We start from the raw sequence: 13119 nt of genomic DNA, 5'->3' as shown, positions 1-13119 counted from the left end.
TGGGCAATATACTACGTGGCTGGGCAATATACTACGTGGCTGGGCAATATACTACGTGGCTGGGCAATATAGTACGTGACTGGGCAATATACTACGTGGCTGGACAATATACTACGTGGCTGGGCAATATACTACGTGGCTGCGCAATATTGGAAACAGGAACAAATGGGCTACTTGCACAGTGAACAAGTCTGTAGGAACATGCTGACACACCACCAAGAAACTTGAGGACACAAAAGAGCATAATAAAACCAAAAACACTCAGTGGTGTGTGAGCATGTTCCTACAGACTTGTTCACTGTGCAAGTAGCCCATTTGTTCCTGTTTCCATAATTGTTCTCTTGTGTCTACAAGACTAGGGAGTTACCCACCACTCCTCTTGGGTTATCTGCACAAAAGCTGTTCCACTCAGCATGTCCACATGGACTTTTCCTCTCTGAACCCTGTTCACACAGGTAATATACAAATGATCAGGTTTTTAAATATATCAGATAGGGATTGCATACATCAGTTAGGACTGCTCTGATATGGGTATACCTTGACGTTTGGTGGAGCAGCTTAGTATACATTTTTTGCAAAAAACGTATCAACCAAATACCCTGTTTTTTACATCTTTTTACTAGTACTTGCGGATTACTGTGATGTTTTTGGTTTTACTATGCTCTTTTGTGTCCTCAAGTGGCTGGGCAATATACTACGTGGCTGGACAATATACTACGTGGCTCTGCTATATACTACGTGGCTGGGCAATATACTATGTGACTGGGCTATATACTACGTGGCTGGGCAATATACTACGTGGCTGGGCAATATACTACGTGGCTGGGCAATATACTACGTGGCTGGGCAATATACTACGTGGCTGGGCAATATACTACGTGGCTCTGCTATATACTACGTGGCTCTGCTATATACTACGTAGACATGCATATTTCTAGACTACCCGATGTGTTAGAATCGGGCCACCATCTAGTATATATATATATATATATATATACTGTATATATATATATATATATATATATATATATATATATATATATATATATATATATAAAATTATTTAAACTGTCCGGTAAACTTATCCTACCCCAAATAAAATGCAATAAAAAGTAAGCAAAATAACATGTGTATCCCAAAATGGCATCAATAAAAACATTAGCTCAAGATGTAAAAACTAAGTTGTCAATCGCTGGGACAAAAAACCAAAATTATGGGTATTAGATGATGGTAATACATTTTTTTTGTTTTTGTTTAAAATTTTCATATTTTTTTCACCATTGAAATAAAAAGGCCCTCGATTCTCAGTTCAATTCCAGTATTACCGCAAATGTTTTACTATGGGAGTGAAAACTTAGGCTTAAAAGACAACGGCAAGTTAGATATCCTCGTAATCTTACTGACCTGAAAAAATGTCAGGATAATTTGACCACATTATAACAACTTAAAAACAAAAAGCACGTTTTACCGCATCATTTTACAATACACAGTATGGTGAAATGAATGGTGTCGTTCAAAACTACAAGCCCTTTTAAGGTCATGTAGAAGGAAAAAATAAAAAGTTATGACCCTTGGAAGAAGGTTAAGAAAAAACAAAAATGTAAAAAAAGATAATTGGATGAGTCAGAAAGGGGTTAATACCAGTGCATAAAACAAAATTATCACAAAAAAAAGTCACATTTCCCACAACTTTTCTCTGCACTCGGAACAAATAAAATGACAAAAATGACATTTAAAGGAAGAAAAATGTAACACCGCGGCTGCCATAATAAGGATGTCATCATAATATCCAGACAACGAATCATTTTATGTGGCTCATATCTAGCAGAGAAATACACCAGTACATTAGAGGCTAGCCTGTCGTAGTAGTATACTTACATTGTGCCCGCTGCCTCTGCTCCTGTAGAGGTATCGGACTGATTGTCACAATGGTAACTGCACATGATATTATCACTTTCCATGACCGTATTGGATTCATCTTGTAGGCTGCAGCGACTGCCCTGATTCTTCTTATCACGTGCGCCGGAAACATTTTTCTGCTGAGCTGCCGGGTTATCATTCAACAACACTATTGCTTCATTTATAAACGTAGGTTCAGAAAAATTGTTGATAGTTTGTTCTAAGACTGAAAAATTGTGCAAAGAAATGTAAGACGTTAAAAAAACAGTTACTAATTATTGCAAATGTTCTCTCCAGAGAGAGACTTTCAATTATGAAAAAAAAAATTGTAAAGCCAGGACAGTCATTTGTACAACCCATTAGTCCTAGAGATTAGCCAATCTGGCAAAATTTGAATTCCCTAATTTGTGTGGATTTTCCAGGGAAATTCGAATTGCCCAATGATCTTCAGGACCTTGTGCTGTTGGGAGAAATGGTCTACAGTGAATAAAGGGCCTGAGATTCAGTACAACAGAGTTGCAGAGAACAGGAAGCAGTAGTGGCAGACGGAGAGGTGAGAGGCAGGCAAAAGGTTAAAAAGGAAAAAAAGCCATACTTTCCGGCTGCTCCCTGCGTCTTCTGCTCGGTGTTAACTGCGTGTGCCTGCAGCCAAAACTCACAGCCCAGTGTTCACTCTATACCGGGCTCTCAGCTGTAAGTAGGCCCCAATACATGGGCAGTGAACCCAGGGCCGACTCACAGCCATAACCTATGGCCTAGAGCAGAGATGTCAAACTCAAATACACAGGATGCCAAAATTAAAAGCTTGGACAAAGTCACGGGCAAACCTTGATATTTATTAAAAAAAATGTTTACAATTGAGAAAGTTTTTCCTTATCATCAAATATAACGAGGAATCTTTTCATATGGAAATAAACTTAAAGGAGTTGTCCCACAGGCAAATACAAGTTTCTTAATGGATCTTAAAGGAAATCTGTCACCTCAATTGTGCCCTATAAGCTGCGGCCACCGCCATCAGGGGCTTATCTACAGCATTCTGTAATGCTGTAGATAAGCCCCCCGATGTAACCTGAAAGATGAGAAAAACAGGTTAGATTATACTCACCCAGGGGTGGTCCCGGTTTGGTTCGGGTCCAATGGGTGTCGCGGTCCAGGTCCGGCGCCTCCTATCTTCATACGATGACGTCCTCTTCTTTGCTTCCTGCTGCGGCTCTTGCGCAAGGGTACTTTGTTTGCCCTGTTGGGGGCAGAGCAAAGTACTGCAGTGCACAGGTGCCGGGCCTCTCTGACCTTTCCCGGCACCTGCGCACTGTAGTACTTTGCTCTGCCCTCAACAGGGCAGAGAATTACGCTTGCTCAGGAGCCGCGGCAGGAAGCAAAGAAGAGGACGTCATTGTATGAATATGGGAGGCGCCGGACCCGGACCTCAACACCTATCGGACCCGAACAGAACCAGGACCGCCCCTGAGTGAGTACAATGGCCCTCCACACAGTATAATGGGCCCCACATAGTCCTACATACATTATAATTGGCCCCATATAGACCTCCATACAGTATAATAGGCCCCACATAGTCCTACATACAGTATAATAGGCCCCACATAGTCCTACATACAGTATAATGGGCCACACATGGCCCTCCACACAGTATAATGGGCCCCACGTAGTCCTCCATACAGTATAGTGGGCCCCACATAGTCTTCTATACAGAATAATGGCCCCACATAGTCCTCCATATAGAATAATGGCCCCACATAGTCCTCCATACAGTATAATGGGTCACACATAGGGGAAAATAAGCAGGAAGGAAGGTGTATTTAAATGATTGGACACGCCATGATACCCTGAGTGGCGGGACTTAGTTTGGACAGTCACTCTCTGCCGACAGAGTCCCTTTAAACTGATCTTGCAGACATGATTGACCACACCAACCTTCCTGCCTTCCAACTGCCCCTGGTGAGAAAGAATAATAATTTGTGCTTTACTTCATTAGAAGCGTTTTCATTGCGGCTCTGTCCATCACTATCACCATGGTCTAATGAGTGTGAAAACACCGATCAGAGCAGAGAGCAGCGTGACAGTCATGGCCAGTGAAGAACTTGCTGAGAAAATGAAAAGTCTACTAATGTAGTAAAATGTTGTCCTTCAGAGCGCTGCCTGTTTCTCCTGCCTGCACATGTGCATTAGAAGTGTGCGTGGTTCAGAGGGATCGATGAGAAGCCGTGCCATCCACAAGATGGCAGCACACTTCTACTGAAAAATAGTTCAATAAATGAAAAGTTGTTAGATAGGTTTTGACTGCTTTTATAAGTCAGAACCTAGGTAAAACAAGTACCTTTCAATAAAAGTAGATTTTTGCTGACAGGCAGCCTCTATTGTGGGCCTTCGGCTTGTATTCATTTCAATACGTCAGGATGAGAAGTGAACGTAAGAAACACCCTTCCCAGCAATGACACAGAATGAAATATAGAAGAATAACCTGCTCAGCAGAAATGAAATGTGACACCAACGGTGGACTCTAATAAGCAGGATACTCAGAGCTAACTCCACAGTCTGAGTGTGAAGCCTGTAGATATTTTGGACTTTTGCATTGAAGTGTGATTCACTTTTACGACTTAAGGAAAAAAACAAGTGACCATTAACAAGAACTGTTCGGGGGTTATCTTTAAGACATAAGAAATCATTATAGCCTGGACATAAAGCCTTCAATGACCTGAAAGTGCAAACAATACTGTGGCCTTCCCTTGGGGAACCAGCGGACATTTGTGTCTCCAAGCTGCTCTTGTGTCCTAAACAATACAGACTGTTCCTACCCAGGATGTGACCTACTACGAGGTGATCGGTGACAACCACCCAAACTACTGGTCTTTGTTGATTGCGGATACTGCCTGCTTTAGTTGTTAGAAACTGTTCTTTATAATAACAGAGACCCAAACAAAAAAGCCCGGTTACCAGAAAAGCTCATCCATAATAATTACAATACCTGAAGAGATGGACACAAGAGCTTGTAAAAAAATATTAATGCTCTTATTATTATAATTTCATAAAAAAACAGAGAGAAGTAAATGCAAATAAAGGACCGATAACACTGTGTTACAAAGGTTTTGTCCCTCGGACAATTTTGAGTGTTCCTGATAGATTTTTTTCATGCTGATTTTAGAAATGACTTCAGATTTTTCCTATCACGAAAGGTTTTTGAAAAATGATACGAAACATTATAATATTCTGTTATAATTCTAAAAACTCATATGATTTTTTTTCTGAAACAGTATATTCTGAATGTTCCACTGAAATAACATAAATCGTTGATCTACACATATGCAAGCACTTGTTGGTCTTTTTTGACTGTATTGATTGTTTATTATTTGCATTTAGCTGTATTCCTTATGTATATCTTCTGTGGTTGGCAGTATTCTTTTCTTGGCACCTTACCTTGAATACTAAAATTACCAATTTCTACTTTTTGCACAAGCACTTTATATTGCCCCACTGATTTTATACATGTAAACATGTTTCTATGTAAATTTTTTATATATTGAAGATCTTTTATAACAGCCCCTTTTGTGTGGTGTATATTTATGCATATATTTTTGCTCTCCCAGTTTTTTGCTTGTAATTATCCATCTATATACCTACGCATCCCATACATTGTGACTCTGCTCGGATGTGGCACTATGGTGTCGCTGCGCTTTTAATTATCAGTCCTTTATTTGCATTTACTTCTCTTTGTTTTTTGTTGAATTATAATAATAAAATCATTAATTTTTTACATGCTCTTGTGTCCATCTCTTCTCTTTGGTTATTCTTATAATAACAGTAACCACCAAATTCTATGTCACCATGGAGTAGTGTAACTACCAAGCTCAGTGCCCCAATATTGTAACGTAACCTTTCAAGCAGAGAGATGGTTCCTGATATTGTGTAACCTCCATTGCACCGTGGACGCCATTAATCCCAGAAAGATCTCACTGCCTTTTAATTGGGTCTATCAGGTTCTGACGTGGTGTTCTTCATTTTTTACAGCAAACAAATGTGGTATGCAACAGTGTTTTTATTTATTTTTATTTATTTTTCTAGAAAAGAAGCAGAAGTAATCCATTTTTTAGCGTATCTTAAGAGTATTGTGTAAAATATTACCATTTACTGAAAGGATTTCAGTTAGGAAGACATAAAGAAGCTGCGATCTCTTTATCGAGTCTGGTAGCCAATAGTCTAGAAGACATGCAGTGTGTTGTCTAAGAAAATCAATTTCTTCTTGACGCCTTGTAAATCTGCAAAACGTGAAAACAGAATATGTTTTTTTTATGTAAATACAAGCTAAAAGGGACACACTCTTTCTTTTGTGGAACATCGTGGGGACATATCTCAAATCAATTGCAAATAAAAAGGGGGTAATTTCCCATAGCAGCCAATCAGTTTTCAGATCCCTTAAAAAAAAAAAGTAATAGTGTCTGAGCATGGATGGGAGCAGGTAACCTCACTCTCTGAATACAGATCTCTGCTAGACCTACAGTTCCAATCAGCCACTAAGACAGAATGAACTAGGCAGATAAACCAGCCACTTTCAGCATGGAGTTAGAAGAAAGCAAAAAAAGGTAACGCACTTTATTACAAAGATTAATAACTTTGCGAAATAAGGTCAATAATTAAATAAAAAAAGTTTAGTTTAGTTACTCTTTAATAATGTCCTGCCTGTAACATCCTTTTCTGTGCCTTTCCTCTAAAAGTGCATTTAGGTGGTTACAAGAGTTTGAAAGATTGTGTGTTTCCGATTACTGACCCGGCAAGAGTACGACGAACGAGCTAAACACTCATTCGTTAGGTGATTAGATTGTTTATGCAGGCATAAAATTAATCTTTATCAGCGGCACATTGCCTTGCGTGCCAACAGCATGATGCTGTTTAGCGACAGAATTATCATAAAAATGAACGTTCTGTTCCCACCAGTACTCATCGGCCTACACAGGGTGCCACAGACAAGTCAGTAAAAGAGTGATAATCAACTTGTACTTACAGTAGTCAATTGGCCTTGGCTAATGAGCCAAAATTGGGCAGCCTAAATGAAGCTAGACTCTCCCCTCCAATCCATCCTCAACTACGATGCCAAGTTTACCTCTCTTGTCATTCTCCTAATTCCTCTCTGCCAGTTCCATCTCTCGATAGTAGCTACCTATTGCCAAAGGAAAAATTGAAAATGCCAACAATGACAAACAAGACTGTCCTCTATCTGCCCCCCATACATCTCTGTACTAGTCTCCTGAAACTCACACAATTTTCGGTACAAACCACACCCTGTTCTCTGCTCTCCTCTTGACTGGTCCTTCCACAGTTGTCTCAAACTTTCTCTTTTGCATTCCTCTTACTCTAAATCTCACTACATCAAATTATTCTGCTCCACGATGTAACCTTTCCAAAGCAACCTGCTAACAGAGCTCTTCAGAAATACGATAAACCCAATGTCACCACACAAATATTATTACACTACTGTCCCTTTCCCGTTTCTTTTGTAGAATGCAATACCTGGTCCGTCATTCTGTACCAGTCTGTCACTCAATTAGCTCATTTGATGTCATATGTAGAAAGTCCTGGAAGATAATGATGTTTTCTATACAGTACTGGATTGTGGTCCAGGTTACTCCTCCAGTTTCTAGAAGTTATATGTTGCATAACTTGGGTTTCTGAAAGAGGTTGCCCACTACTAGGACAAGCCCTTTTTATAATGTATGTTTGCCCCTCTCAAAATAAAAACACCCATACTCACCTGCCATGTCGACGCTGCTTCAACGGTGTGAGTACTTGTATTCTGACCGGCGCTGGCATCACTGCCCCCTTCTTCGGACATATAAGTAATCAAGAGGAGGTGATCGGCCAGCCGCGCCTCACCCATTCCTCTCCATTGTGTATGAGGACGGGGACAGGCTGATTGGGCGCAGGGCTCACGTGAAGTAACAAACTAACATGAGTCCTGGAAACGCAATTACCCACAACACTGGACCAGCACCGGCACGAGAGGTGGCTTTATTTTAACATGGGTGAACATTCAGGATGAGTAGGGGTTGTCCTGAAAGTGGACAACCCCTTTAAATTTCATCAAAGTGAAGCACTCATAGATAATGATGAACTATGTAATTCATAATAATCAGTATGGAAGGCGATCTCATTTTTCAGAGAATGGTCTCAGTGGGCTGAAGGGGAAAATTTACAGCGACCTGTATCCAATCTTTTTTTCTTACCTGTAAGTCACCTTTTGCTTTTTCTTTTTCTTGTTTTGAAAATGAGCAATCAGCCTGGTAGCGACAGATATTATTATTTCATATTCCTCCAAGGGACGCGCTCTGCTTTTGATATTAAAGAAGACATTCTGTAATCCAGAGTTAATCTCTTTATAAAGAGGTTGATTCTGTAGTGTCTCAGGTGGGCTATGCCAGACTAAAATAAACTTCCGGTAGATGGCCTCCGATACTGCAAAGAGACAAGTACAAGAAGTGAGCTGGGCAAGCATTCCTATGAGCGGCAAAATCACCTTCACAGCTTTAACATTTCTCTATTTGTAATGACTAGCACAGACCTCTAAAAGTATTAAGGTTTATAGGACCGGTGTATGTATGACAACTAAAGAAGACCTACAGAATATTGCATAGGCCTCACCTTTGAAGTCCAAAATTAAAAAAATAAATTTTATTTTTCTCCTGATCCCAATATAAAATGAATCCATTAAGGGCAAAAACGGAGAAAGAGAGATTTGTTTTGCAGGGTGAGTATTATATTTAATTGGCACCCTTTTGGGGTACTTACAATGTATTTTATAAGTTTGTTTTAGGGGGGGGGGGGATGAAAATAACATCAGTTCCATCGTTATTATTTTCTTTTTACAGAATTCACTGTGTTATAAAAACACATTATTCTCAGAATGGATAAAACTACAGTGCAAGCACCTTTTTATATTTTGTCTCATCCTTTTTGTTATATTTCCATTATACGAATGTTTTTGTTTAAATTGCTTTCTAAGAGCCTTAAGCCATTAAGGCTTAAGGCAGCTCAACTGCCAGCTCAACAGCCAGCAACTTCTCTGTGTCATATTTCGCCTCCTTTACACAGAAAGATAGTGCTGAGCTTTCCAACAAGTTTTTCCCCCATCTAGAGCTGGATTTACATCTACACAGCTGAGTAATGTAGTAGAATTACGTCCATGCTGCTGCTACTTCTCTCTGTGCTAAATTAGGAATGAGCAGGAATCTCTCTCTGTGTGGGCTGTGTATGGGAGACATCGTAGCAGTTAGTCTGCTTCCACCAGTTCATAGTCTACTGCCAATTATTAAAGACCCTGCGGAGGGGAAACCGGTGAAAATGAAGAGTACAAGACATATAATGACCAGGAATAGTCTTATTCTTCATGTACACATACAAATTATTCTGTAAAGTTACTTGAAAGTATAATTCTAGAGATGAGTGAATATATTCGAGTGGAATTAGGTTCTACTCAAATTTTATAAAAATCTGCATTCGCCAAAATGCAAACTTTTTGTAATTTGCTTCCACAAGGATTTAACAAAATGTCATCCGCCATTTTTCTGAACCATGCAGGGTCATCAAAAGGTAAAAAAATAATACAAATATATTTTCACTCTACTTACTGCTCATCTCTCCTGCCTCTCCGCTCCTCGCCATTACCTGTCTGGTTCTCGTTGCATCTTCTGATTGCCAATGAAGGGCCTGAACTCTGCATTGTGACATTATGACCTTTCTCGTGCTCACCCAGCGGCAATCAGAAGATGTGAAGAGGACTGAGACGGGTGACGGTAAGGAGCCAGAGAGGTGAGCGATGAGGGGAGTATAAGGATTTTATAAGGGGCAATATATTGGAGAATAACTTCTCCATAAATCGAATTTTCTGAGAATATCTGCATGAACAGGAGAATTTGATCTTTGCCTAGTCCACTCATCTCTACTAGTTATCCTTTAACGTAGACCACATTTGTGTGGTAGACACATTAACATCTAATTATAATATTGGAACTTTATAATAAAAGTTCTTCGCTTCTACAGTTGCTTTCAATATACCGTACGTAGATCCCCCAAAGAGTGTAAAAATAGAGGTAAATATTAATTTGCCCATACACATCAATATTTTGGCCATATTTGACAAATGGTCTCAGAAATGTGCATTGACTTAAGAGCAGGATCTTTGACTCTCATAAAGTGGCATCAATATCATGTTTCAAGTGTTCATCAAGTGGTATAAAAAATGAAATTCGAGGAAAATACTTGCAATTACATATGTGATATTATTAAGCATAAAGATAAAATACCTTTCTCCAGAGATTTTGTCAGGTCACTAGTCAGACTGAAGTCAACTGTGTCTTCTCCTTCCTATTTAAACAATTATAATATGGATTATTAAAAAAAGTAAACAATTGGACAATTTTAAAAACTGGCTCAAGGTTTTGGATAAGATATGCAGAACTTACCATCTGGCCAAAACATTTTTACACTTGCAGGTTAAAACATAGTGCAGATGTAGACATGTGTGCCTTATTAATTAATGTTAAATTCTCTACTAAAACTGTTAATCAGGTTAGTGCAGACACCCAATTGACATAGCCCAGTGGAGCCAGCCTCGAACTCCTGGACTCAAGCGATCCACCAGACTAAGCCTCCCTAGTTGCTGGGATTACAGGCGCACGCCACCACACCCTGTTAAGGCCGGGTTCACATTGCCTTATGGGCGTCCGTTAGACGGACTAAGTTACACCGCGGCATAAACGCGGTGTAACGTAGTCTGTTAAGGCTGCCATTAATTCCTATGTCGGACGCATCGCTAGCGCATGCCCAAAATGGGCGTGCGCTAGGGATGTGCCATCATTGAGTGACGGACCCTGAGACGTGGGCTGCAGCATTTCCGGGTCCATCACTGCTAGCGCAGATAGAGCTAGCAGATACTCTATCTGCGCTAGCATGCTGCCATACCGGCACTTGCGTTTACAGCAGCCCGTTACCGTATGTGTTGAACGGGCTGCTGTAAACGCAATGTGAACCCAGCCTAACCAGTAGTCATCAGGTCAGATTTATGGTACGTTGTCAAGTTTTTTGATAAACAGGAATATGGCAACATGGGCATTGCAATTATTTAGCAATAATTAAATTAGTCGTATTGTGCTCTGACTGGTATGTGGATTCCGGCTTATAAAGTAGGAATAAGGGAAGGTGTCCCATTGCCTCCACCATCTTGGAGATCAAGTGGTCTCAAACAATCAGTTCCTTGCAAGTTTTCGCCGACACTCTCATTAGCAAGACCACCATAAGAAGATGGAGAAAAACAGCTGAGAAATACCTATGGATCTGCCATTCTCTGGGATGAACACATGATCTGGCATGTTAAACGCCAACATGCTGACTGTCACGAATCTGTTGTCGGGTGTTCCGGGACCCGGGGCTCCTTCACTGTCCCTAACACTAGGGGTGCCCTAGCTCGTTCTGTTCCCCAGATTACTTCTGATAGTGAAGACACTGGGGCCACGTTCCTTGCCTTAGCTCCTGAATCCGCCCTCTGTCTGTACCCTTCCCCCACCCAGGGAAGAGAGGAGTAGTAGTGTACCATACTACACCAACCAGACTAACAAGGTAATATGAACAGGGGTAACGAAAAATACCAAGCATACAAATATACACACATAAACAACAGAGGTATGCACCAGGGAGTGGAAGATGGGGTAAAACCAAAGTAGGAGAAGGAGGGGAATTAGAACAAACCCAAAACCTAACAACAGTGTCAGATAAATCCACCAAACACCTTCTCAAACAACAACCACAAACCACCATCTCCTAACCATGCAGCATGACGCTAGCTCTGACAATGAGTGCTTACCAGGGCCCAGGTTATATATGAGATGGGAGAGGCTAACATTGAACAGCTGAGCCTTAATGCAGGAAAGCTTCCAAGAGCTCTCAACTGAGCAGATTAACCCCTATACTGCTAAAAGAAATCTGCACAGTTTAATACAAAGGTGAAGTGCTTCTAATCAGTGCAGGAGTTGGAGAGATCAGACACTGCAGTCTTTTGTCTCTTCTCTGTTATGGTAAACCCGTGAAATAGATCCAAAAAAGACACTTCCCATCCCTATGCATATTAAATTGTTGTTAAATCTTGTACTGGGTATGCAAGAGGAGCATGTGAACTCATGACAGCCTGCAATCATGCAGAAATTAACAGCCATTTGGAAATCGTAATGAAATCGTTGTGATTTGCAAAAAAAAAAACACCTCATGGTGGTATTTGTTTGGAGGAGTGGCCATTCTTTAGCCACTACACATGTCCTTATCTAATTGTCTGAATCAGCAGAGGTTGAGCTATGCAGTAAAGACTATATTTGTCATGGTGATCAAGGCAATAAAGGGCTTGGTTATGCAAACAGAGCCAATGGTAAATTATATCACAATTGTGGTAAAGTATTACATGATTGCTACACTGTGTGTTCATGGAAAAATATGATTGGAATTGAAGCACTTGATGAAAACAAACTTAGGTCTCCTGGACGTCCTATTGCAGCACAGTATGGGGTCAAGATTACTTCCCTGATACAACAGAAGAGACAATTAATTAGCAGTGATTAGCAGCAAGAATGACTACCACTATATTGTGTCACGTGAAGAAACTAACCTTGTGTTTTTATTTCCTCTGCTCCATGGAAAGACAATCTATGATAGTCCTCTGATGCCTTTAAGGATGATTTGAATGCGATCTCTAACCTAATTTTCACCTATTATACTAAGGGTACCGTCACACAGTGGCATTTTGATCGCTACGACGGCACGATCCGTGATGCTCCAGCATCGTAACAATATCGCTCCAGCGTCGTAGACTGCTGTCACACTTTGCAATGTACGATGCTGGAGCGATAATTTCATGACGTTTGTGCGATGTAGAAGCTGTTGGTTACTATGCGCACATCGTATACAATATCGTGCACACCTTTTTTACACCATGCGATCATGCAGCCACAGCGGGACACTAGACAACGAAAGAAAATTTCAAACGATCTGCTACGACGTACGATTCTCAGCGGGGTCCCTGATCGCAGGAGCGTGTCAGACACAGCGAGATCGCTGGAACGTCACGGATATATCGCTCGAACGTCACGAATCGTGCCATCGTAGCGATCAAAATGCCACTGTGTGACGGTACCCTGAGAGTGATCTTGGTGGGAACGTTGATGGAAGGCG

The 13119-nt window shown here is 40.6% G+C and overlaps 1 protein-coding gene across 2 annotated transcripts in view; it reads right to left on the bottom strand.

The window, feature by feature from the left end:
• Positions 1-13119, bottom strand: part of LOC138662009 (uncharacterized) — a 74008-nt gene that overhangs the window by 50877 nt on the left and 10012 nt on the right. For both annotated transcript variants that reach the window (XM_069747094.1, XM_069747095.1), the window contains exons 2-5: positions 10209-10269; positions 8133-8361; positions 6037-6170; positions 1879-2125 (exon numbers count right to left, since the gene is read on the bottom strand). In XM_069747094.1, coding sequence (XP_069603195.1) covers positions 1879-2125; positions 6037-6170; positions 8133-8361; positions 10209-10269 — 671 coding nt within the window. The remainder of the gene's footprint in view (positions 1-1878; positions 2126-6036; positions 6171-8132; positions 8362-10208; positions 10270-13119) is intronic.

This window comes from Ranitomeya imitator, chromosome 2, assembly GCF_032444005.1.
Source record: "Ranitomeya imitator isolate aRanImi1 chromosome 2, aRanImi1.pri, whole genome shotgun sequence".
Taxonomy (NCBI): Eukaryota; Metazoa; Chordata; class Amphibia; order Anura; family Dendrobatidae; genus Ranitomeya; species Ranitomeya imitator.
Note: the sequence above shows the minus strand (reverse complement) of the source record. Positions and strands in the feature narration are given on the sequence as shown.